General features: G+C 48.1%; 2 protein-coding genes across 11 annotated transcripts in view; one reads left to right on the top strand and one right to left on the bottom strand.

Moving 5' to 3' along the window:
- The first annotated feature begins 929 nt into the window (after positions 1-929).
- On the top strand, positions 930-13,489 carry ZNF34 (zinc finger protein 34). 4 transcript variants are annotated; one of them, XM_006188942.3, is made up of 6 exons: positions 930-1,690; positions 7,339-7,389; positions 8,654-8,740; positions 9,039-9,165; positions 9,562-9,681; positions 11,595-13,489. In XM_006188942.3, the coding sequence occupies exons 3-6, from the start codon at positions 8,708-8,710 to the stop codon at positions 12,953-12,955; spliced, it is 1,641 nt and encodes a 546-aa protein (XP_006189004.1). In that variant the 5' UTR covers positions 930-1,690; positions 7,339-7,389; positions 8,654-8,707; the 3' UTR covers positions 12,956-13,489. The 4 variants fall into 4 exon arrangements, with proteins under 4 accessions (XP_006189004.1, XP_032324099.1, XP_032324097.1 ...); XM_032468208.1 differs by having other exon boundaries at positions 1,223-1,690; positions 8,990-9,165; XM_032468206.1 differs by having other exon boundaries at positions 1,247-1,346.
- A 7,345-nt stretch (positions 13,490-20,834) lies between these two features.
- Positions 20,835-25,239, bottom strand: part of LOC102504606 (zinc finger protein 250) — a 42,071-nt gene continuing 37,666 nt past the window's right edge. For all 7 annotated transcript variants that reach the window (XM_032468204.1, XM_032468203.1, XM_032468202.1 and 4 more), the window contains one exon: positions 20,835-24,110. In XM_032468204.1, the coding sequence (XP_032324095.1) occupies positions 22,834-24,110 (1,277 nt within the window). In that variant the 3' untranslated portion in view covers positions 20,835-22,833. The remainder of the gene's footprint in view (positions 24,111-25,239) is intronic.

The following is a 25,239-nucleotide window of genomic DNA, read 5'->3' as shown; positions in this document are numbered from 1 at the left end:
TGAAGCCCTGGAGAGAGGCGGTGGGTTGCTAGGTCACTTCACTCCTTGACTTATGGAATCCCCCACTTGCATTAATTACGCTTGGAGCACTTGGAGAATCAGGATGAGGGTGTGGGCGCTCTTCGGTGAGAGTGGTGCCCTTGAAGCCATAGGTTGAAGACCAGAGGTCCTATCCTACAAAGAAGAACCAGGCGTTTCTGGAAAAATTGGCTTGCTCCCTGCAGCACCTTCTCCCAGATTGACAAGTTGGTCAAAGCAATGGAACCAGGGCTAGATGGTGCTGAGCATACGGTGCCAAGTTGGGAGTTAAGGCCTATCAGTGCTTTTGGACCAGGACACGTGCTTCCTGAAGGCCCCCAGACTCCCCTGTCCCTGACCCTTTGTGAACCGATGTGAAAGCCACTGTACCTAACTGACCGTTGGAGTGGTAGTTGGTTTGGGGACAGCAGGGTGGGTGGCAGGCTGAGGTGGGATTTGTCACAGACAGTGGAAGGGCACTAGCTGTTGAGTCTAACTGGAATCTCGTGCGGGAGAACTGGTTGCCTTGGCTGTTTTGAGAGGCTGTGTGGCAGAGTCCTTCCTGGATGATTGGGTCTCCCTGGTTGCCTGGTGGCTCCTGGTTCTCATGTCCCATACCTGTCTCTAGTGTGTACCTCAGTGTCTGGTCTTGCCTTCCTGGGGCCCCATCTGCCCCAGGCCACCCACCACACCCAGGCAGTGACACAGTAGGGCTAAGACCTCAGTCGTGGGTAGAGAAGAGCAGTATTTACATCTGGAGGGAAGAGCACTGGCATGATCGCTCCCTTCCGGGTAAAGTGGCCTAGGGCCTTGTCTAGGGGACTGGCCAACGGGGAGGGTTTAGCTCAGGAGCATTCGGGCACTCAATGAGGCCCTTTCTAGGACCAGTGGACGCTGGGGCTGGGGACAGTGGGCTAACGGCATCCTCTCCGCTTTGTGGGTGTGGTTCTCTGTCTTTCGCTGTAAATTAAAGGGCCTGATCTTTTGTTGGCCGCAGTGCCTTCAGAGGCTCACCAGGGAGACATTTTCACTGGAAAACAGTAAAAATTACTGTTACCTGTTGGTGTTTGAAACTGGTCATCAAAGCCTTGCGCTGGTCCTGAAGCCGCGGGATCGTGGCTCCAGACTGCCACCTGGTGGCACGTCCCCGATGTAGGGCGCTGCTTTGGCCGTTCCTGCAGGCGGCCGACCACCGAGACGTGCCGTCCGTTTCCCAGAGCGGCCAGAGGGCGCCTCCTGCCGGGGTCCTCAAGGAGCGGTCACGTCACTTCCGGTTGGGTTTCAGTCGGCGGGGCCTGGTGGCGCGGCCGCTGTTGGCCGGCGCTGAGGTGAGTGTGGGCTGGGCCCGGCGGCGGCGGGGGCGGCCGCGGGTCCTCCCCTCGCGACCAACACCTCCATCCCCGGGGCGCCCCCGAAAGGGCCCGGAGCCCGACTGTTCCCCCCTCGGTGCTGGGTCGTTCCTCGCCCGGCCCCGGCCCCCATCCCCTCCCCTCCCCTCCTGGGCGCCCCACCAGGCTACTTCCGCGCCCGAGAAGCCCGGCCGACCTCTCACCCGCTGCACCGCGCTCCCTCGCCTGCCTGTCGCCGTCGGTCCCGCCGGACGTGCCTCCCACCGTCGTTAGCTTCTGGCGCTCCGAGGCCTTGTGTCTCTTGTTAGAGGCCTTCAGACACGGTCTGAAACCTTTAAGGTTTTTTATTTTTATGAAACTCTAGTTGACTTACAGTACTGTGTCGTTTCAGAGGTACAGCGCAGAGATTCAGTTTACATGTATACGTAAATGCGGACAAATGTACATTGGTTTTCACTCTTTTCCGTCGTAGGTTATCGTAAGATTTCAGATATTGCATATAGCCTCCTGTGCTATACAGTAAATTCTATTTTAAAAATTTCTCATTTACTTATTTATCTTAAATTTGGGGGGGGACGGGAGGTAATTAGGTTTACTTACTTTTTTTTTGATGGAGATGCTGGGGATGGAACCCATGACCTCGGTGCTTACTAAGCATGCGCTATACTACTGAGCTGTACCCACCCCCCAGTAAATTCTTGCTTATCTTTTTTATATATAGTAGTGTGTATCCGTTAATCCCAAACTCCTAATTTATCCCTCTCCACCTCTTTCCCCTTCAGTGACCGTGTGTTTTCAGTGTCTGTGAGTCTTGTTCCTGTTTTGTAAATAAGTTCATTTGTATTATTTTTTAGATTCCACATATGAGTGATACATATTTGTCTTTGACTTACTTCATTTAGTGTGATGATCTCTGGGTCCGTCCATGTTGCTGCAAATGGCATTATTCCATTCTTTTTTATGGCCGAGTAGTATTCCATTGTATATGTATACAACTTCTTTATCCAGTTTATAGTTCTGTTGATGGACATTTAGGTTGTTTCCATGTCTTGGCTATTGTAAATATTCCTGCTATGAACATTGGGGTGCATGTACCTTTTTGAATTAGAGTTTTCTCCAGATATATGCCCAAGAGTGGGGTTGCTGGATCATATGGTAAGTCTGTTCTTAGTTTTTTCAGGAAATCTCCCTACTGTTTTCCATAGTGTCGTCACCAATTTACATTCCCAGCAACAGTGTAGGAGGGTTCCCTCTTCAGCCTTTACTATTTGTGGAGTTTTTGTGATGATGGCTGTTCTATTGTTGCAGTTTCGATTTGCTTTCTCTAATAATTATTGATGTTGAGCATCTTTTCATGTACCTGTTGGCCATCTGTATGTCTTTGGATAAATGTCTTTTTAGGTCTTCTACCCATTTTTGATTGAGTTGTTTGTTTGTTTTGATACTGAGCTGTGTGAGCTTTTTGTATATTTTGAAGAGTAAGCCCTTGTTGGTTGCATCATTTGAAAATATTTTCTCCCATTCCATAGGTTGTCTGTTCATTTTGTTTATGGTTTCCTTTGCTGTGCAAAAACTTGTAAGTTTGATTAGGTCCCTTTTTTTGTTTTTGCTTTTATTTAATTGCCTTGGGAGACTGACTTAAGAAAATATGGCAGTGATTTATGTCAGAGAATGTTTTGCCTATGTTCTCTTCTAGGAGTTGTATGGTGTCCTGTCTTATGTTTAAGTCTTTAAAACATTTTGAGTTTATTTTTATGGGTGGTGTGAGCGAGTGTTCTAACTTCACTGATTTATATGCAGCTGTCCAGCTTTCCCAACACCACTTGCTGAAGAGACTGTCTTTTCTTCATTGTATATTTTTGCCTCCTTTGTTGAAGATTAATTGACCATAGGTGTGTGGGATTATTTTGGTCTATTGATCCATGTGTCTGTTTTTGTGTCAGTACCATGCTGTTTTGATTACTGTAGCTCTGTAGTGTTATCTGAAGTCTGGGAGGGTTGTGCCTCCAACTTTGTTCTTTTTCCTCAGGATTGCTTTGGCAATTCTGGATCTTGTGTTTACATATAAATTTTAGGATTATTTCTTCTGTGAAAAATGTCATGAGTAATTTGACAGAGATCGCATTAAATCTGTAGATTGGGTAGTTTGGCCATTTTAACAATATTAATTTTTCCAATCCAAGAGCATGGGATAGCTTTCCGTTTCTTTGAATCATCTTCAGTTTCCTTAATCAATGTTTTATAGTTCTCAGTACAAATCTTTCACCTCTTTGGTCCAGCTTGTTCCTAAGTATTTTATTTTTTGATGTGATTTTAAAAGGGGTTGTTTTTTTATTTACCCTTTCTGAAAATTTCGTTAGTGTAAAGAAATGCAACAGAGTTCTGTATATTAATCTTGTATTCTGCTACCTTGTGGAATTTGTCTGTCAGTTCTGATAGTTTTTTTGTGGAATCCAGGATTTTCTATATAGAGTATTATGTCACTTGCATATAATAACAATTTTGTCTCTTCCCTTCCAATTTGGATACTTTTTATTTCTCTTTCTTGTCTGATTGCTGTGGGTAGGACTTCCAGACTACGTTGAATAGAAGTGTGAGAGTGGGCATCCTTGTCTTGTATCAGAATTTAGTGGGAAGGCTTTCAGCTTTTCACTGTTGAGTATTATGTTGGCTTTGGGTTTGTCATAAATAGCTTTTGTGATGCTGAGATATGTTCCCTCTATATCCACTTTGGTGAGAGTTTTCATTGTGGTTTAGATTTGCATTTCCCTGATGATGAGTGATGTTGAGCACCTTAGCATGTAGCTGTTGGTCATTTGTATGTGTTTTTTGAGAAATGGCTATTCAAGTTCTTTGCCTACTTTTAAATTGGGTAATTTGGGTTTTTTGTTTGATTGGTTGGTTGGTGGGGTTTTTTTTTTTTTTGTTTGTTTGTTTTTGTTTTTTGCTGTTGAGTTGTGTGAGTTCCGTAAATATTTTGGCTCTTAACATATTATCAGATGTATTGTTTGCACATATTTCCTCCCATCTCTTAGGTGCCTGAAAAATAACTCTGTTGATTGTTATTTTGCTGTCAGGACATTTTCTTACACCTCTATTCACCTAATAGTGTTTGTATTTTAAAATCTACCTACATGTCCTACTGTTGATGTTCTACACTTCCCAGTTTACTCAACCTTAGAGCTTTGTGCTCTGTCTCCTGTGTGACACTGATGTGTTCGTTCCTTTTGAGCACTGTGACCTTGCTGGTTCCCCAAGGACAGCTGCTGGGTTTGTTTCCCTTTTTGCTTGTACACAGGCTTGCAGTAACATCCTGTGTGTGTCCTTGTGCATTAGCAGGAGTTTCTGTAAGGCACATACCTAGAATTAGGTTTCCTGACCCAGAGGTTTGCAGGGTTTCAACTCTACCAGGTAATGCCAGGTGGATTTCCAGACTGACTGTACCAGTTTACAGTCCTATAGGGCTCTAGGTTTCCATGTTCCTCATGTCTTCAACTTTGAATTTTGTGAAGCCTTTTATACTTTGCCCAGTCTATGGAGAGAGGTCTTGTTTTAATTTGCATTTCCCTAATTCTTTTTTCTTTATTATTATTTTTTGATTGAAGTATAGTCTATTTACAACGTTGTGTCAATCTGTGGTGTACAGCACAATGCTTCAGTCATGTGTGAATATACATATGTTCATTTTTATATTCTGTTCTACTGTAAGCTATTACAAGATTGAATATAGTTCTCTGTGCTTTACAATATAAACTTGTTTATCTACTTTATATATATTAGTCAGTATCCACAAATCTCAATCCCAGTTTATCCCTTCCCACCCCCTTCCCTGCTGGTAATCACAAATTTGTTTTCTGTGTCTGTTTGTTCCTGTTTTGTAAATTAGTTCATTTGTCTTTTTTTTAGATTCCACATATAAGTGGTATCATTTTTCTTTCTCCTGGCTTACTTCACTTAGAATGACATTCTCTGGGGCCATCCATGTTCCTGCAAGTGGCATTATTTTATAATTTTTTATAGCTGAATACTATTCCATTGTATAAATATACCACAGCTTTATCCAGTCATCTGTCGATGGACATTTAAGTTGTTTCCTTGTCTTGGTTATTGTAAATAGTGCAGCTATGAACATTGCAGTGCAGGTGTCTTTCTCAGTTAAGGTTCCTTCTGGATATTTGCCCAGGAGTGGGATTGTTGGATCATATGGTAAGTCTGTTTTTAGTCTTTTGAGGAGTCTCCATACTATTTTCCACAATGACTGCACCAAACTGCATTGCCACCAACGGTGTAGGTGGGTTCCCTTTTCTCCACACCCTGTCCAGTATTTATTCCCTAATTCTTAACAGCATTGAAAATCTTTTCAGATGTTTGTTGGAGAGTTTGATTTCTTTGTGATTTACCAGGTTACATCCTGTACTCATTTTAAAAAAAATTAAATGGCCTTTTTTCTTTTTTGATTTGTAATTTTAAAATATATTCTCTTTATTTTTTATTATGTATGTTTAAAAATATCTTTTTATCCTTTTCTGTCTCTTTTCCTTCTCCACATTGGACTTGCCAGATGTTTGTGAATTTTGTTAGCATTTTCAGAGAACCAGTGTTGAGATAGTTTTCTGTTTCTTTAAATCCTGTTTTGTTTTCTTTCATCTTCTTTCCTTGAATTGCTTTCTTTTTCTGTGTCCAGTACCTTGTTGAACGCTTAGATTATTATTTCAGTCTCCCTTTGTTGAAATAAGGGCATTAGGGATGCAGACTTTCCCTTAGGTAGCCTTTGTTTCCATTTCCACCTTAGTCTTCATTTCTATGTTTTTGTTGGAGGGGGTCCCTTTTTGACGAGGTATTTCTAGTGTAACATCAGTATGGTTGTTACCGAGTCCAGACTTGTTCTGCTTGCCACACGACAGGGCAATAAATCAGGAGACGAGGTGTTGGGGCAAGGAATAGCAACTTTATTTGGAAAGCCAGCAGACCGAGAAGATGGCAGACTAATGTCCTGGAGAACTGTCTTACTCAAGTCAGAATTCAGGCTCCTTTTATACTAAAAAGAGGAGGGGCTGTGGTTGATTGTTGCAGACTTCTTGGTGGAGAAATTCTTTGTTCTCGGAATCCTTTATTCTTGCAGCTGTCCACGTGAGTCAGATCATGGTATCCCCGTATCACCTCCAAGAAAACAACCGTTAATTTCTGTTCTGCAACTTGTTATTTTTGTTTGAGTGTAGAACTGTTAATACCCTTAAAGGTCAAAGCCTTGAGAATGGCCTGTCCTGTGTAGTTCAGGCTCTAGGCCACACCCTTTTATAGAAGGTGCAGAGCCAGTTCGGGAAACAGCACGAGGCCAGAGCCAAAGGCACAGATCTAAGGTGGAGTCAGATGTGCTCTTTTCTGTTACAGTTTCTGAGGGAAGTGTGTTAAAGTCTCTCAGTCTTAGGGGAGAGTTTGCACAATCTTCTTTGCCACTGCAGGTAGCTTCGGCTTTGTATACTTTAAGGGTTTGTAGGTAGAATACATGTTTGTAATTACAGCTTTTGGTGGATTTTTTCTTTTTATTAATATGCAGTGTCTGCTTTTGTTCCTATTAATGATTTTTGCTTTCAATTCTGTTGATTGGTATAAACATCTGAGAATCACATGCAGCGGTGCATGTTAAGCTCACAAACAGCATGCAGAGGGGAAGCGGACTGTGTGGATGTGTGCAGATGGTGTAGTTCCCGATAAAATCCACCAGAGGCATGGTCAGTGGTGGTGCAGGTTGGGAGGAGGCAGACCCTGCAGTGGCAGGAGGGCTGGTGGGTGCGGGTCTGCGGGCCTGGGGCCCTGAGCAGCGTGTTCAGGGTTTGTCGACTCTGCTGTGTAAATGTTGAACTCAAGAGCTTAAAGATACTGAAAAGATACACAGCTAATATAGATTTATTTTAATTAGTGTTTCTTTGGTCTGTCTTACATGCTACCTTTCTGTGTTGTTTTATTTTAGGTTTTATAGGTGCATTTTGTGTATCTAATCGGAGTCTTGTGCTTCCAGTAGGTAAGTTTAGTCCTTTTATTTCTTACTATTACTCATCCATTGTACTTCTTTCTACTAGTTTTTGTAGTTTTTGCTTCCTAATCTTTGCTCTATGTCTTCTATTGATTTGGGGGGCGGGTAATTAGGTAATTAGGTTTGTTTATTTATTTAAATGGAAGTACTAGGGCATGAACCCAGGACCTCATGCATGCTAGGTATGCACTCTGCTACTGAGCTATACCCTCCCCACTCTATTGATTTTTTTTTTTTTAATAGACTTTATTCTTTTAGAGCAGTTTCAGGTTCACAACAGAACTGAGCAGAAAATGCAGTTTGCACATAGCCCTCCCCAACCACACATATATACTCTCCTACTCTCAGCATCCCTCATCAGTGTGACATATTTGGTACAGTTGATGAACCAACATGGGCACATTATTATCAACCAAAGTCCATAGTTTACATTAGGGCTCACTCTTGATGTTGTACATTCTGTGGGTGTAGACAAATGCATAATGACACATAGCCACTACTATAGTATCATGCAGAATAATTTCATTGCCCTAAAAATCCCTTGTGCTCCATCTGTTCATTCCTCCCTCCCTCCCTCTCCCCAAACCCCTGGAAACCACGATCTTTTTATTGTTTCTGTAGCTTTGCCTTTTCCAGAATGTCATTTGTTTGGAATCGTACAGTTTGTAGCCTTTTCAGACTGGCTTCTTTCATTTGGTAGTATGTCTTTTAAGTTTCTTCCATGTCTTTCATGGCTTGATAGATTATTATTTTTTTTTTTTACTGCACATGTATTTTTAAATTTACATATATGTATTGTTCACTGTTTCTAAGAACGTTTAGAGGTTTAGCTTTTTAAACTTACATAGTTATCAAGGGAGTAAAGCCAGCCACAAAATAAGAGTTAACTCAAAAAGATACATACACCCTGCTATTAGCAGCAACATTATTTATAATTGCCAAGACATGGAAGCATCCTAAGCACTCCACCACTGAGCTATACCCTCCCCCTTCTATTGAGTTTTTTTTTTTTTAACTCCCTTTTCCTCCTCAGCCCTTAACTTGTTTTATTCTTTCAAAGGAAGTGGGTGAGTATCTCCGTCTTCCTCCTAAATGAGACAATTTCATATGCCAGGGAGGAGGTGGGGGCAGGTGACCTGTGGAGCCACACGTGTCCGCGCAGGGAGCAGAATCAGCCTGGGAGGCCGAGCACAGAGGCTACCCACACAAGGGGCCAGGCTGGACCTCCATGTGTTCCTCTTTCTTCCCTCAGCACCTGAGTGACTGGCTCCTGCCTCCATCCCTGGGAAGGCCAGGGTAGCAGGTGATGGCAGCTTTGCATCTATCTGCCCTGTCCCAGGTGAGCATCCATCTTCCCTGGGAGGTGTGAGGTCTCCACCCAGGGCTTCCCTGACTGCTCGCCTGAGCAAACACTGTCAGGTGTCTCTGGTGCGGGGCGCTGAGCAGAGGAAGGATGACCCTGGGACTCCTCCAGCCTCCCTGAGTGAGCTGGCTCGTTGGCCAAAGGGTCAGACCTCCCCCCAAGGCCATGCTGGGGGGCCAACCCAGTGCTGCTTCCCCTGTCGCGCTTCTGCTGCCCCTGCCCTAGGTCCTGTCCCGTGCCACACCTGGGCTTGCAGCAGCCCCTGTCGTTCTAGGCCGAGGTGACCTTTGAGGACGTGGCCGTGCTTCTCTCCCGGGAGGAGTGGGGCCGTCTGGGCCCTGCTCAGAAGGGCCTGTACAGGGATGTGATGCTGGAAACCTACAGGAACCTGGTCTCGCTGGGTGAGGCCCCTTGCTGGGATGCAGCTCAGGGAACAGCCCTGGGGACTGAGGGCTCAGCCGGGGCTGGGCTGGGGGCCTCACCTCCTGTGCCCAGAGACGGGCATCCCTGACCCTGATCCCAGGCAGGCCTGGTCTGTGCAGGGGGGGCCTTGGATGGGGCTGGGTCAGCCAGCCCTGGATAAGACTGCCTCCTGCCCCAGATCCAAAGCAGAGGCACCTCCTGGTAGAGAGAACCCCCTGTGCTCAGTTCTTCAGCTTCGTGACCCCCCACCCCTCCATGCGGTGTTCAGACTCCCTATCACCCCACTGTACCTGTGCTTCCCCCTCCCCCGCCATTCCCAGGGTGAGACCCAGCTATATCCTTGGCACCAACCCCAGGCCTTGTCTCCTTCCCAGGAGCTGGACCTACAGGTCCCAAGCCTGGGGTGATTGCACAGCTGGAGCGTGGGGATGAGCCGTGGGTCCTGGACTTGCCGGGAGCTGAGGGGAGCAAGCAACCGAGAGTCCGTGGCTCAGGTGCGTGAGGGGCTGCCTCCCTGACTTGCCTGCTGAACAGCGCGTGTGTGGTAAGAACTGACTCGGGGGTGGGGAGAAGATGCATCATGGGCAGAGCGGCAGCCCTGGGAGTGGCCTCTGCTGGAAGCCAGGTCACCTCTGCCAGCCTGGGTGCCTCAGTCTTGTGAAGTATAGTTGATTTACAGCATTCTCTTAGTTTCAGGTATATAATGTAGTGATTCAGTATCTTTATAGCTTATACTTCGTTTAAAGTTATTACAAAATAATATTTATATTTTCCTGTGCTTTTCAATACATCCTGTTGCTTACTTATTTTCTGTGTGTCAGTGATTCTTGAGCTGGCTCTTCTAGGAGGATGAGAGGGAGCCATGTTGGCAGAGAAAAGGGGAGGGCACTCGGTGTGCCGAGGGAAGGTGGGGCCCACGGGACCCCATGGAGCTCTGCCCTCCAGAGCTCACGCCCTCTGAGGGGTGTCAGATGGGGCCACAAGGATGGAGAACATGGCTTCGTTCCGCCTTGTGAATTAACCTCCTTGGCGATTACAGGCCATCATAGGAAAGTGAGGGAGTGCTCAGCCCAGCTTCGCCCCCAGACACGAGTGTGTTCTAGCTTGTGCCCTGCTGCCCCTTTTCCGGGGCCGTTGGCTCAGCACTCTGCTCTGTCACCCGATCTTCCAGGGAACGGTTTCCGTTTCTGTGCGTGGGTCTCAGTCACTGCTTCCACCGAACATGCTGTAGGGGAGGGTGTTCTCTAGTTTCACGTGTCGGCATTGCTGATGCGCACCTCTCTGCGCGTCTTGATGGTGTCCTGGGAAGGAACCACTGGCTCAGAGGACTTGAATTTCACTTTATGAATTTGTTTATTAGATATAAATACTTACAGAAATGGGACAAACCCTGTTCACAGCTCAGGAAACTTTTACAAAAGTCCATCCTCCAGATCAAACTAGAGAACATTTCTAGTTCCCTGGGAGCCCATTGGGCCTCCTCTGTCCTTTACCTTGGCTCCCCATGGGCCCTCTCTGACTGTGGGCATCTGCACAGTGTGAGGCTGCTGTGCTGCGTGGAGCTGGGTCTGTTTCATCACCACGTGCTGTTTTGTCCTGGACACACCACTAGTTATTTGCCATTTACTCCTGCAGGAGGTTTGCTTGTCACCATTTTGGGGCTGTTGTGTGTGTGCCGTGCTTGACTCTCAAGAGGATGCGTTTCTGGTGGGTGTGTTCCTGCGAGCAGGTGTGCACGTCTAGTTAAGGAATGGAAGGACAGAGACTTGAGGGTATCAGAAAGCATCCTGTGTAATGTCTTGAGTTGGGGGTGCTGGTGAGTCACCCCGGTGGCTCCTCAGGCCCCTGGGAAGAGCCCTGGGAGTGGGTGTGGCCTGCTAGGGTGGGCTGAGGGGCCTGGCCTTGTGTGCCCCTCCTCCTCTTTGGTTGACATGAGCTTGGCTCTCTGTCCTCTTGGGGAGACAGCTGGTCTTCCCACTCTGGATTTTGGGGTGGATTAGCTGTTGTGAGGCAGCCTGAGACTTGCTTGGCTTTAATTTCCTTGTCAGATACCCCCGTGACTTTCAGGGCCCCTCCTTGCTCTGATTTCCATGAAGCTAGGAAGCTTTTGTCTTCCATCGTCTTGTAATGAGGACAGGTGTCCTGCAGTCCCACCCAGGCAGGCTCTGTGAGCAGAAGGTGGCAGGAAGGGTGTGGGTGTCGGAGTTGGGCAGACGCTTGCACTGCTGCATCACTGCAGCCCTGGGCAAGGCCTTTAGGCCCCTAAGCTCCAGGCTCTCTTGTCTGCAAGGTGTTGTGACTTTGGAGATGGTGCAGTTGGTAATCCACAGGTGGTCCGCAGCATCCTCATACCTCTCTTCCAGAGTCAGGACAGGTGACCCTGAGATGTTCTGTTTGTTGTTTTCAGCTCACGGGACCAGGACTGAGTACAAGGAATTGACTTCAGGGGAGATGCTTGATGGAGATCTGGGCCAACTCAGGGGGACTGTTCTCCAGGGACCTGAGCTGGGAGAAGCCTGTGGGCACATCAGGGAGCGGGAGGAGAGCCTGGACAGGCTCGTTGAGCAGAGCAGCCCCAGGCCAGTCACACTGACCAACGAGGAGCGCAGCCTGGAGTCTTGGGGAAGCCTTAGGTTGAGGCCTGACCCTATCCCTGATCAAAGGCCTCACAAATGCGATGTGTGTGAGCAGAGCTTTGAACAGAGGTCATACCTTAACAACCATAAACGTGTACACAGGTCCAAAGAAACAAAGACAGTTCATGATTCTGGGGAAATCTTCAGTGCAAATCCAGCTGTTAAAGAATATCAGAACATGCCTCTTGGGAAAAAACTGCATCATTGTGGTTGCTGTGGGAAAGCCTTCAGGTACAGTGCTAACCTCGTCAAGCACCAGCGGCTTCACAGTGAAGAGAAGCCCTACAAGTGTGATGAGTGTGGGAAGGCCTTCCGCCAGAGCTGCGAGTTCCTCAGTCACCGCAGGATGCACTCCGGGGAGATCCCCTACCGCTGCGACGAGTGCGGGAAGACCTTCAACCAGAGGCCCAACCTCATGAAGCACCAGAGGACCCACACCGGAGAGAAGCCCTACAGGTGCAGTGAGTGCGGGAAGCACTTCAGCGCCTACTCTTCCCTCATTTACCACCAGAGAATCCACACTGGAGAGAAGCCCTACAAGTGCAACGACTGTGGGAAAGCATTCAGTGACGGCTCAATCCTTATCCGACATCGCCGGACTCACACTGGAGAGAAGCCATATGAGTGCAACGAATGTGGCAAAGGCTTTACCCAAAGTTCTAACCTCATCCAGCATCAAAGAATTCACACTGGAGAGAAGCCCTATAAATGTAATGAGTGTGAGAAAGCCTTCATCCAAAAAACCAAACTTGTGGAACATCAGAGAAGCCACACGGGAGAGAAGCCCTATGAGTGTAATGACTGTGGCAAAGTCTTCAGCCAGAGCACACACCTCATCCAGCACCAGAGGATCCACACGGGGGAGAAGCCCTACAAGTGCGGCGAGTGCGGGAAGGCCTTCCACAACAGTTCCAGGCTCATCCACCATCAGAGGTCACACCACGGAGAGAAGCCGTACAAATGCGCTGACTGCAAGAAAGCCTTCAGCCAGGGCACCTACCTCATCCAGCACCGGAGGATTCACACCGGGGAGAAGCCCTACAAGTGTGGTGAGTGCGGGAAGGCCTTCCGGCACAGTTCCAACATGTCGCAGCATCAAAGGATTCACCTCCGGGAAGACTTCTCCACATGACGGTGGAGAAGGGCCCGTGAGGTATGCTGTGCACCTCCTCCACGTGACCCACTCACCCCTTTATTTATGTCCGCATAGTGCTGTCACAGGTGAGAGGGCATTTCTAATTAAAACTCTTCCTGAACCCAAACTAGTGCATGTTCGCTTTAGAGAAATTGAGTGAACAAGGTGAGCAAAAGGAGAAGCTCCTGTAGCCTCCCCCTAGACAGAGAACTCAGCACTGCTGTGCCTGGCGGGGTTCTGCTCAGACCCACGGAGAACATTCTCACAGAATATACTGTGGTGCTTGTCCTCGCAGACCCTGTTTCCTCAGCTCCAGAAACTTCACACTGGAGAGAAGTCTACATGGTCCATGCTTTTACACTTTGTAAATTAAAAAAATTAGCATATTGTTCGTGCTTTCCTGTGTCACTTAATAGAATTGGTGATTGCATTTTTTATAGTAGTAAAATACATACAACATAAAATTTCCCATTTTAACCACTTTTAAGTGTACAATTCAGTGGCATTAAATATGTTCACGATATTGTGTAACCATCACTACGTCTTATTTCCACAACTGTTTTATCATCCCAAACAGAAACTCTGCACCCATTAAACAGTAACTTACCTCTCCTTCGCCCGCCGCTGGCAACCTCTTTTCTGTCTTCGGTGTCTATGAATTTGTCTATTCTAAGTACCTCACTTAAGTGGAATCACATAGTATTTGCCCTGTATGTCCTGGCTTATCTCACCAAACACAGTGTCCTCAGGGTTCATCTGTGTTGTGGCTGTGTCAGGACATCACTGTTTAACAGCTGAGTAGTACTACATTGTTTGTGACACCACATTTTGTTTACCCCTCATCTGTTGGTGGAACGTGGGTGTTTTTTTGCCTGTTGACTGTTGTGTGTAATGCTGCTTGAACGTTGGTGTACAAATCTGTGCTTGTACTTTCCCTGCTTCCCATGCTTTGGGGTGTAACTGAAGGAGCAGAATCGCTGGATCGTGTGGTAATGTGGTATTCTATGTTTACGTTTTTGAAGAAGAGCCAAACTTTTCCACAACGGCAATGTTACCGAGTCCAAACTTGTTCTGCTCGCTGCACAACAGGCCAGTAAACTGGGAGATGAGGTGTTGGGGCAAGGAGTGACAGCTTCCTTTGGAAAGCCAGCAGGCCAAGAAGATGGCAGACTAATGTCCTGGAGAACCATCTTCTCCAAGTCAGAATTCAGGCTCCTTTTACACTAAAAAGGGGAGGGGGTGTGGTTGATTATTGCAAACTTTGTTCTTGTTGCCCTCCACTAGATAAATGTTACTCTCTGTTCTGCAACTCTTTATGTCCCTATGAATGGGAAAGTGTTATTCCCTTAAAGGTCAGTCTTGAGAATGGGCTGTCCTGTATATGTCAGGTTCTAGGCAGCATTCTTTCGCCAAAGGTGCAGAACCAGCGTGACTCAGCACAGGAAACAGCGCAGGGTTAGAGCCAAAGGAACAGGCTGATGTGGAGTCGGACTTGTTCTTTGCTGTTACAGCAGCACCATTTTGCATCCCCACTAGCAGTTCATGTAGGTTGCAGGCTCTCCACGTCCTTGTCAGCACTGGTTATCTTACATGTTCTGGACAAGCCACCCTGATGTGTGTGAAGTGGCTCCTCACTGGGTCTGGTTTGCGTTTCCCTCCTGATGGTATCGAGCAGCTTTTCATGTGCTTCTTTACCATTTTTGTGCCTCTGGAGAAATGTCTTCAAATCCTTTGTCCATTTTTGAATTGGGCTGTTTGTTTTCTGTTGTTGAGGTATAGGCATTCCTTATGTATTTTGCATAGTAATGCTTTATTAGGTATAATATTTGCAAATATTTTCTCATTCTATGAGTTGTCTGTCTGCTTTCTTGATAGTGTCCTTTGATGCACAAAAGGTTTTAATTCTTAGGAAGTTCAGTTTATTTTCTGTTGTTGCCTGTACTTAGGGTGTCACATCCAAGAAGTCATTGGTAAATCCAGGATTATGAAGATTTGCCCCTTTGCTTTCTTTTAAGAAATTTATGATTTTAGGTCTTAGGTTTGGTCTTTGATCTGTTTTGAGCTAATGAGCTAATCCGTGTATATGGTACAAGGTAAGGACCCAACCTCAGTCCTTTATATGTGGATATCCAGTGTTCCCCGTAACATTGCAAAGTCTTTGTTTTCCCCACTGAATAGTGTATTAGCTCAAGCTGCCGAAACAAAATGCTACCTGGTGGCTTAAAAAACACAATTTTATTTCTCATATTTCTGGAGGCTAAGATATCCAAGATCAAGGTGCTGGCTGATTCAGTTCCTGGTGAGGATCCTCTTCCAGGCTTGCAGTTGAGCACCACCTGGTGTCCTCGCTTGGTGGGGAGAGAGAGCTCAGGGGTCACTTCCTCTTACGACAAGGGCATCAGCCCTCTGGGGTTAGGGGCCCACCCTTGCGACTGCCAAGCTTTATCACCACTTCACAGACCTTATCTACACACTGGGTGTCACAGCTTCAACTATGAGTTCTGGGGGGACATAAACATTCAGTTCGTAACAAATGGTCTTGGCACCATGGTCAAGTCAGTTGACTGTGTGTGCAGGGGTTTATTCCTAGGCCCAGTTCTACTCTGTCGGTCTAGCGTCTGTCCTTAGGCCAGCACCACACTGTTTTGATTACTGCCATTTTGCCGTCAGTTTTGAAATCAGTAAGAGTGTGCCCTCCAACTTCATTTTTTTTTTTCAAGGTGGTTTTGGCTGTTTGGTGTCCCTTGAGATTTCATATGCATTTTAGGATGGGTTTTTCTATTTCTGAAGAAAACGGCACTGGGATTTTGACAGGGGTTGTTTTGACTCGAGCTCACTTTGGGTAGTGTTTTGCATCAGTTGAAATGTTCAAGTGGGTTTTTTTTTTTTTCATTCCATTACTGTGAGTTGTTACAATGGTTAGTTTTCACGTGTCCACCCTCGCATTCCGGGAGTAAATCCCACTTGGTCATAGTGCACAATCCTTTTTTTTTAATGAAAAAAATTTTTAATTAAAAAAAATTGAAGTATATTGTCAGTTACAATGTGTCAGTTTCTCAAGTGCAGCATGATGTCCCAGTCATGCAGACGTACTAGTTTAGTTAGTTTTTATATTCTTTTTCATTAAAGGTTGTTGCAATAATAGTTCCCTGTGCTATTATTCCCTGTACAGAAGAAGGTGCACAATCCTTTTAATCTGCTGAATTCAGTTGGCTTGTATTTCGCTGAGGATTTTTGTACGAATACGCTTAAGGGATATTGGGTCCATGGTTTTTTTCCTTTGTCTCTCTTCAATACCATGGTACTGCTAGCCTCATGTAATAAGTTAGGAAGTATTCCTCTTCAGTTTCTGGGAGGAGTTTGAGAAGGATTGGTGTTTATTCTTGTGAATTGTTCTGCCCGCTTGAAGTGAAGCCCTCTCTGTTGGGCTTTCTGTGTGTCCTTCTATCTGGAGAGTCTTAGGCCGCGTATTAGTTGGATCCTGACTTTAAAATCCAGTTTGCCAGCCTCTACCTTGTAAGAGGATGGTTTAGTCCATTTACATTTTATGTGATTACTATCATTTATCTATTTGTCCTGTGTTTTTGTTGTTGTTGTTGTTCCTCAATTTCTCTATTACTGCCTTTTTAGGTTTTGGGTTTTTTTTGGTAGTATACCATTTTAATTTCCACCTTTACTTTTCTGTATATTCTTTAGTTGTTTTCTTAGTGGTCACTTTGGGAATTACATTAACATCCTAATCTTACAACAACTTAATTTGAATAATACTGACTGAATTGTAATAGTATAAACGCTTTCTTCCTATACATGTCCCCTCTTTATGTTGTTGTCACAAATCACATCCTTATACATCAACATACTTATGATTACTCCCCTATTTATGACACTGGGGTGTGCATATGTGTGATTTGTGATTTATTTGCGATGTGTAATGTATGATTTCTATGTGCGTGTATTCTGTGCACACATTTATGAGCATGCCCATCACCATGTTTATGATTGTGGTTATGCATTTGCCTATTAAGTCATGTAGGAAAAAGAGACTTTATGAAACGTAACAGAAGTATAGTAATACTTGGTTTTATACTTACCTGTGCAGTGACTTTTACTAGGTTCTTTATTTTTCATACAGCTTTGAATTACTGCCTAAATATCCTTTCATTTCATTGTATGTGAGCAGTCATTTCTCTGTTGCTGCCTTCAGAATTGTCTTTGTCTTGGGTTTTGACAGTTTGACTATAATGTGTCTCAGTGTAGATCTCTTTTAGTTTATCCTGTTTGGAATTTACTGTTTCTTGGACATACATTTTCATGTCTCCTCAGGTTTCAGAAGTTCCTGGCCATTGTGTCTCCAAATGCCTTCTCTGCCCATCTCTCTCTTTCTGGGAACCCTGTATCGTGTCTGTTGGTACCTTTGACGATATTTCATAGCTGGCTTGGATTTGTTTGCTTTTCTTCATTCTTTTTTCTTTCTGCTCCTTATACTGGGTAATTGCAGTAGTTTTATCTTCAAGTTCATTGATCTGCTGCTCAGATCTGCTGTTGAACCACTCTAGTGAGCCTTTCATGTCAGTTATTGTACATTTCAGTCCCACAGGTTTTGCTTGGTACATTTTGTAATTTTTTGTTGACCTCTGGACGTTCTGAGCATCGTGTGGTGTTGATTCTGGGCTCTAAGTCTCCCAGCCCTCAGGGACTGCTGAATCTTGTTTGTTGAGGGCTCTGACCTCTCTAAGCTTTTTGCAGAGTGTGTATTCTTTGATGTGTTCGTCCCTAAAGTTTCTATTTCACTGTCTGTGTGGTCATCCAGTGACCTAACAAAGGTTTCTTTAAATACCTGGCTCCCAAATGGGGAAGAAAAAGGCATGTCTTTAATTCCCCTGGAAACTGCTTTTACCCATTTTAAACCAGTGGTTAAAAAAATGACAGCCAGCCCTGTGCTAGCTGCATGGTGAACAGGAGTAGCTGTTGGCTGTCAGAGCACCTGCTGTTGTTCAGAGAACCAAAACCTAAGTGCCCACCCTGGCTCCGGCACTGTCCACATGGCCACTCGTCTTGGGGCCAGGCGGTGGGCATGGTAGGTGTTGGCTAAATGTGGAAATTCACTGAAATTTTCCACCCTCTTCATCAAGCTCTCTCCTGGATGCTGCAAGCTCTGACTGCTGGACAGTCACTCCAGACAGCTCCTGCCAGCGCGGTGGCATTCAGGTGCGCCAACAGGTTCCCGGAGCTTCCTACTCCGCCATCTGCTGTGACATCACTCCCTGATAACTGCCTTTACAGTAGCGACAGAATCTCTGTGTATCTGACATGTTTAAGTTTTATAAAACTTACCATTTGGACATAGTTATTTCACAGTGACTAATTCAGTTCCACAGTAACTTAATTCCTTTATTCTTTTAAACTGTGTCTTTAGGATACATTTCCAAGAACAGGGTAACGTTGTAAAGGACACTGATGTTTATATGCAAACGCTTTCCAGGGTGGTTGTACCCAGTATCCAGCATTACCAGCAGTGACCATCAAAAACCACTCCCTGCAGGGTGCGGAGCAGAGCAGTCTGATTCCACCTTTCCTCACTGCGTGGATGGTGGAGTTGTAACTTGCCAAGTAAGTAGGTGTGGCTGTGGCTGGTACTGCACTTGACTGCCTGATTACTCTGAAGGCTGCATGTCTCCATGTTGGTTTCAGTGGGAACCACCTCTCCTTTCACACCCTTTGTCCTGTCACTGCTTGTGGCCCAGGTGCCGTTTCATTGGCTTGTTTGTTAACCCCTGCTCTGGGGGTCCCTTTGCCTCATCAGCATGGGCATCCCCTGAGCCAGTGGCACTGGAGGGACTGTGTTTAATGGTACAGTGTGCCTGGGAAAGTGGCAGGCTGGTGTTTGTGTCCTGCAGAACTACCTCTAGTGACCCCACAGTTTTCTTGGCTGTTTTGTTTTGACTTAATGGGGCTGGTAATGTGAGCTGGTGACACATTTTCACAGGGGCCAAGTGTCCAGCCTGTCTAGGGGTGGGGATGGAGCGTGGGCAGAGGGACCCCTTGGTTCTAGATGTTTCCATTGAGCTGTCTTGGGCAACCTTTGGGAGCGATGTCATCCCAGAGCAGAGGCTGCTTAATAGCTCTGGGCAGCCAGTAGCGCATCAAGAGATCAGCAGCTGGGGTCCCACAGTCAGACAGTGAGGACCTGGGAGGTCCTCGAGCCAGCATCCCCGAAGGTCATGGTGAGGCCAGGTGGGTTCATGCTCACATGCTAGGTCTTTGTGCCTGGCTCTGTGCACACCTCTGGGGCAGAGACCCATGGAGCTGGATCTTTGCCCTCCCGGCCCTATCCTGGGGCTAATCGGGTCCTCCAGTACCCCCCAGGGTCTAGTAGCCTCCAGGGTCTCCTTGAGGCCCTGCTGGAGGCGGCTGTGTGGCCTCTCCTGCTGCGGATGGAGGGTGGCCTGGCCCAGGGCAGCACCTGCCCCACCCTGCCCGGCCTGTCCCAGTGTCTTGTGTGTGCGGGCTCCTGGGTGAGCCTCTTCAAGGTGCCTTGTGCTTGTGGAATGTTTGGACACCTCCTCATGGTGGGTCAGTGGCTCCACCTGACCCTGTGGCAGCTGCACTGTCCAGAGTCCCAGACTCAGCACATGGACAACACAGACTGATAGCTGGGCTGGTCTTCCTGCAGTGATTTAATTCCATGGTATATTCTCCACCGTGACACCCCAGACTCAGGAGGGAAGTGACTGGGCCTGAGGTCACAGTAGTTGGAGGCAGGTCTTGGCGGCAACGTATTCTTAATCACCTTTTGCAGAAAAGACTAACCGGAGCCCAGGAGAGGGCTGGCCTTTGTCCTGGACTCCTCCTGGGTGCTTGAAAAGTCCTGCCAGAGAAGTGTCTTTATCTGCAGCCTCGGGCCAAGCCAGGTGGTCTACACTAACAGTGTGATTTATGGTGGAGGCCTTGGGCTGGCCGTGCAGCATCAGCTTGACCTCTGCAGAGGTGGGGGCTGTCAGTCACGCAGGCAGCCAGCAGTATCACCGAGCCCCAGTAAGAACTCTGGACACCAAGGTGCAGGTGAGCCCCCTTGCTGACACCCTGAGCACATGATCGCACAGCAGTGCCAGGAAGCAGTGCTGACGATTACTTTGCGGGGAGGGCAGCGGAGCTCCACAGTTGGCACTACTCCTGGATTCTGCCCCATGTGATGTCCTGGCCCATTTCTACCTGTCTGTCCCCTGTAACACTAATAACCGGGGTATATCGGCTTTCAAGGTGAGTTCTGTGTGTCCTTATAGCAGATTAGTGAACTTGAGGGTGATGTTGGGGATCACGAAACCTGTGGCTGGTGTCAGAAGTAAGGGTACTCTTGGGGACCCTGATCTTCACCTCACTGGCATTTCTCAGCTTTGACACATGAAACTAAAAGTGTTCTCCAAACTCATCAGATGGGCCAAAGACCCCCAGTGCTGCTCCCACCCCCTACCCCTCTGTGCGTGGGCTGGCATTTGGTGGCTTAAGCTTCCCAGGCCTGTCCTCTAGAAATGCCCCTGCCACCCTCAGGGACCCTCTGGGCTACCTGGCACCTGCTAGCCAAGTCCTGTGTGCAGTCACCTTCCTCCAGAGGTGGGTCACACTGTTGTGTCCCCACAGCTGACACAGGTCACCAGCGATGCCCTTTCCCATCTGCTCACAGCTCCACCATCACAGCATGGCCTTCACTAACTGATGAGCAGGGGGCATGTTTGTTTGGAATTGGCACCCTTGACCTTTTGCAGGCTTTCCTGCTTGTGTCTTCTCTTGTTGGAGATTGCCCACTCATCTCCGATGGCCTCTGATTTGTAGGAGATCCTCAGGCCAAGTTGCTGATCTTCCATCACCCATAAACGTGTTCCACGCGTTGCTCTTTTATTGGAAAATATGTCAGATTATACACAGTACACCAAAGTCCCGGTGGCCTAAAATATCTCACAAATAATAGAAAATTTGAAGAGAACTGAGTGTCAGATTCTTGGTAGCCATAAGGAGAAATAATACAAATATTATTATAAATTATTATAAAATAAGTACACAAAATGTAAAGGCTTCAAAATAAAAAGTCCAAAGCAAGTACGGAATTCTGCTGACAAGTCAGAGACGGGAGAAAACGCTGAGAAGGCTGGTGTCAGGGTGAGGGGTCCCCAAAGGTCATTCTGGTCTATGAAGCCACTTCAGACCGCCCATGGGTCCCAGCGGGCCGTGTGCTACTCCTGCTTCTTGGGCAAAAATGCACGTTCCAGGGGTCCTCCCCAGGGAGAGGGCCCTAGAGCTGCCCTCCTGGGTCAACGGCAGCTGACCGCAGGAAAGGGCAGAATGATACTCAGGACATGTCACTGGAGAAGGTGGGAAAGCAAACTGTACATTTTGGAAAGAGTTCCCTCAAAACCCCAGGTTACTGGAGGACGTGGCAATCAGAGTGACTTGTACTGTGATACACAGACGGCCTTTCCCAGTGTGCATTTCTGTACACTGAAATTAACTGACCTCTTGTTCTCATCCTGACTGGAACAGGACTGTTTCTTACTCTTAGTTCTTCCACACGGGTAGGACTTATGCCTGAGGAGTGGCTCCGAGCAGCATCCAGTCAGATGCCAGCCGTGGACTCAGTCAGCAAAGGTGGGCCCTTCCCTGTGAGGTCATCTCTGGTGTAAAACACCAGAGTGAGGTCATCTGTGGTGTGAAACACACAGGAGACAACAAGCGTCCGTCTGCACTGCAGTGCAGTGCTGTGGACTTAAGAGCTCCATACGCTACTGCTTAATTTTACCTAAGAAGCCAATAATGTTCTCCATAGAGAGAAAAAAAAAACTCAGGAAAATTATGAGAAAACCAGGTTCATCACAGCATATGACACTGGGTACGAGACTCTTGGAACTAGGGGTAAAAAAGATGAAATAAAACCTTCAAACATAGGGATAGAAATGTTAGAAATAGTAAAAACAAACAAAAACAGCTATTTGAATTTGAGAATTTTATGTTTTAAAAAGTATGTGCTGAAGAACTGTCTTTTCAGTAACATTTTTGGGAAACACCGTAACGTCTCAAGGCACCTGGTCGGTGCAGCAGCTGTGAGGCCCAGTGTCTGAGTGTGCCGGCCCCTCCTGTGTGCACGTGGGCCCAGAAGCCCGCACATCCCACGACTATGCACACAGGGTCTGCAGGTCACGATGAGTTTTGAGAAAAAGACCCATTTTTGATTTAAATTTTCATGCGTAAGTTAGGACATCCCTCTGATCTTGGATAAAGTTAAAGCACCAGGTAAAGAGCTAAGTTTACATCACTTCTCACTGATTAATCTTGACACTGTCCCCCTTTTTCATAGAAAACAAGTGGTTCCACACACTTAGGATTTCTAGCCGTATCACATGACATGTGGTGACAATCTTTTTTTTACGTCATCTTATCCACACAGCACTTTAGTGTTTAACATAACACTGAAAATAGGCCCACGTTCTAACTTTAGGTCCAATAATTCTAACAGTCATAATGTTCTAAGAAAAAAAAACTCTGAGGTGTAAGGAAGTTGTGTTGTGACAGCCATCCGTATGCCTTAACTTCCTGTAGTTTCTCACTTCCAGTTAAGTAATGCTGAACAATGAACTATAGCTGTCTTAACCAAAATTGGCTACCAAGGGGTGACTACTCTGTAGTGCAGCTTCAGGATGTTGAAAAACACAATAGGCTTCCCCTCAAGCTTCCGCAGAGACAACAGGGCCAGTGCTTCCCCAGCCTGAGTCTCTGCGACACCGACTCACCCAAGAAGGGCTTCCCGGGGAGGGGCTGGGGGCTCCGGGGCTGGGGGCTCCGGGCCTGGGCCGGGGTTCTGAGTGGGGCCCCCCGGGTGGCCGAGCTCACAGCTTCTGGTGCACCTTCTGGTGCTGGATCAGGTGCCCGTGCTGGTTGAAGGCGCGCCCGCACTCCCCGCACTCGTAGGGCCTCTCGCCCGTGTGGATGCGCTGGTGCTGGACCAGCACGGAGTACTGGCTGAAGGCCTTGCCGCAGCGGCTGCACTCGTAGGGCCTCTCGCCCGTGTGGGTCCGCAGGTGCACGATCAGCGTGGCCTTCAGGCTGAAAGTCTTGCCGCACTGCGCGCAGCGGAAGGGCCTCTCGCCTGTGTGGATCCTCTCGTGCTGAACCAGGGACCTGCGGGCGCTGAAGGCGTGTCCGCACTCGCTGCACACGTAGGGCTTCTCGCCGGTGTGCACGCGCTGGTGCTGCGTCAGGTGGGAGTGCTGCACGAAGGCCTTGCCGCATGCGTAGCAGCCGTAGGGCTTCTCCTCGGTGTGGATACGCTCGTGGTTCATGAGGGTGGAGCGGTGGCTGAAGGCCTTGCCGCACTGGCCGCACTCATAGGGCTTCTCCCCACTGTGCACGTTGTGGTGTTGGATGAGGACAGAGCGGTCGCTGAAGGCGCGGCCGCACTCACTGCAGGTGTAGGGCTTCTCCCCAGTGTGGACCCGCTGGTGCTGGAGGAGCGTCCTCTTCACGCTGAAGGCGCGGCCACACTCCCCACACTCGTGCGGCTTCTCCCCGGTGTGCACGCGCTGGTGGCTCCGCAGGACGGTGCTGTGGTTGAAGGCCTTGCCGCACAGTGGGCACACGTAGGGCCTCTCGCCTGTGTGGATGCGCTGGTGCTGGATGAGGTGCGAGAGCTGAGTGAAGGCCTTGCCACACTCAAGACACTCGTGCGGCTTCTCACCCGTGTGGATCTTGTGGTGCTGGGCAAGGTCCGAGCTCACCCGGAAGGCCTTTCCGCACTCGTCACACTCGTATGGCTTCTCGCCTGTATGGATCCTCCGGTGCTTGCTGAGCACGGAGCTCTGGCTGAAGGCCTTGCCACACACGCCGCACACATAGGGCTTCTCCCCGGTGTGGGTCCTCTGATGCTGGAGGAGGTGGGAGCTCCGACCAAAGCACTTGCCGCACTCCACGCACCTGTAGGGCCTTGGAGCCTGGCCTTCGGGGGGCGCGGCAGGGCCAGGGCTCGGGCAGAGGCTCTGCTCAGGTTTACAACCTCCCTCCTCCGCCCACTTGGCTGGGGCTCGCCCCACAATCGCTGACGTTTCCTCTGGGGTGAGCGGCCTCAGGCTCAAGTCTCCATCTTGGTTCTGCTCCTTGTTTTCACATCCTGGGATGATAAAACCACAGTGAATGCGTTAACCCTGCTCAAAACTGCAGAGTAAGTCAACCCTGAAGGTGCTTCGCTGGGCAGGGTGGCCGGTAGGGCTGTGGCCTGAGTGCTCACAGCCAAGAAGCCACCAGCTGGTCTGAGGTTGTCCCGTGAGGTGCATGCGCGGTTGCAGCAGCGGCCTCAGCCCACACCCAGGACTGTGGGGGGAGCTGTTGGGGAACCTCATGAGCTCCTGCGTGCACATCCAGCAGACGCACACGGCAGGGCTGTGACACACGGGAGACCCTTCCACCTGAGCCTGGCGGGTAAGGCTTTTTCCCTGGAATTCTGCACTAGGAGGCACACCAAGCGACAGCCAGTCCATTTCACCCAGTCCTGCTTTACCTGTGATGAGGGTATTTCCAAGTCCCATCAGCCTTCCTGGTGCTTTCTTTAATGGTAACAGCATTACTAAACTAGAAGCTTCTCTTTTTAATTCACTCAGAATTTGGTTTGAGAAGACAGGTGCTGTATAGTGGGGCTTCCTCAAACCCAAACACGGACCCGTGAAAAACATTGGGCTCAGACTCAAAGCAGTACCCCACCAAGCAGGGGGCCTTCTAGGACAGACGTTTTTAGTGTTTGGAGAGATATGTGCCAAGGCAGTCGGCGAATAAAACGTGCTCGATTTGTCCTGCGAGTCTCCTGACCTGGAGGGACCAAGACATACCAGACGCTAACCCTCCTGCAAAGGAATGGAGGTGGCCAGCCCGCAGCAAACCCCCTGCCGAGGGTCACCTTGGAAGAGGCAGGAGCAGGGGTGGGAGACTTCCCCAGGGTCCCTTCCAGAAGTGACACTGAAGGCAAAGGGCCCACCCCAAACTTCAGCTGCCCCCTGAGCTCTCCAGGGCTCAGGTGGGTGTCCTGCCCGCAGCCAGGCCTCTCCATCTGGATGGCCCACCAACACACCCAACCTGAAAAGTCCAGAACAGAACCTGGCTCTTCCCTCCTCCTGTGGCCGGGGGCCTCCAGGACCCATGTCTCTCCCGACACCGTATCCTACTCTTCCAACATCAGTGCCCAAACCCGTGTTCCTGTTGCCAACCAGGTACCGTCTTCTGCCCCAGCACTGCCTCCTCGTCCGGGC

The sequence above is a fragment of the Camelus ferus genome, chromosome 25 (genome assembly GCF_009834535.1).
Source record: "Camelus ferus isolate YT-003-E chromosome 25, BCGSAC_Cfer_1.0, whole genome shotgun sequence".
NCBI classification, from domain to species: domain Eukaryota; kingdom Metazoa; phylum Chordata; class Mammalia; order Artiodactyla; family Camelidae; genus Camelus; species Camelus ferus.
This window is presented reverse-complemented; position numbering and strand designations above follow the sequence as displayed.

Bases quoted from the DNA above. Each gene is read 5' to 3' on its own strand.
- ZNF34 (XM_006188942.3), top strand. From the start codon at position 8,708: ATGGCAGCTTTGCATCTATCTGCCCTGTCCCAG. The intron at 9,166-9,561 runs GTGAGGCCCCTT...TCTCCTTCCCAG, and splicing joins CAGGAACCTGGTCTCGCTGG to GAGCTGGACCTACAGGTCCC. The intron at 9,682-11,594 runs GTGCGTGAGGGG...TGTTGTTTTCAG, and splicing joins ACCGAGAGTCCGTGGCTCAG to CTCACGGGACCAGGACTGAG.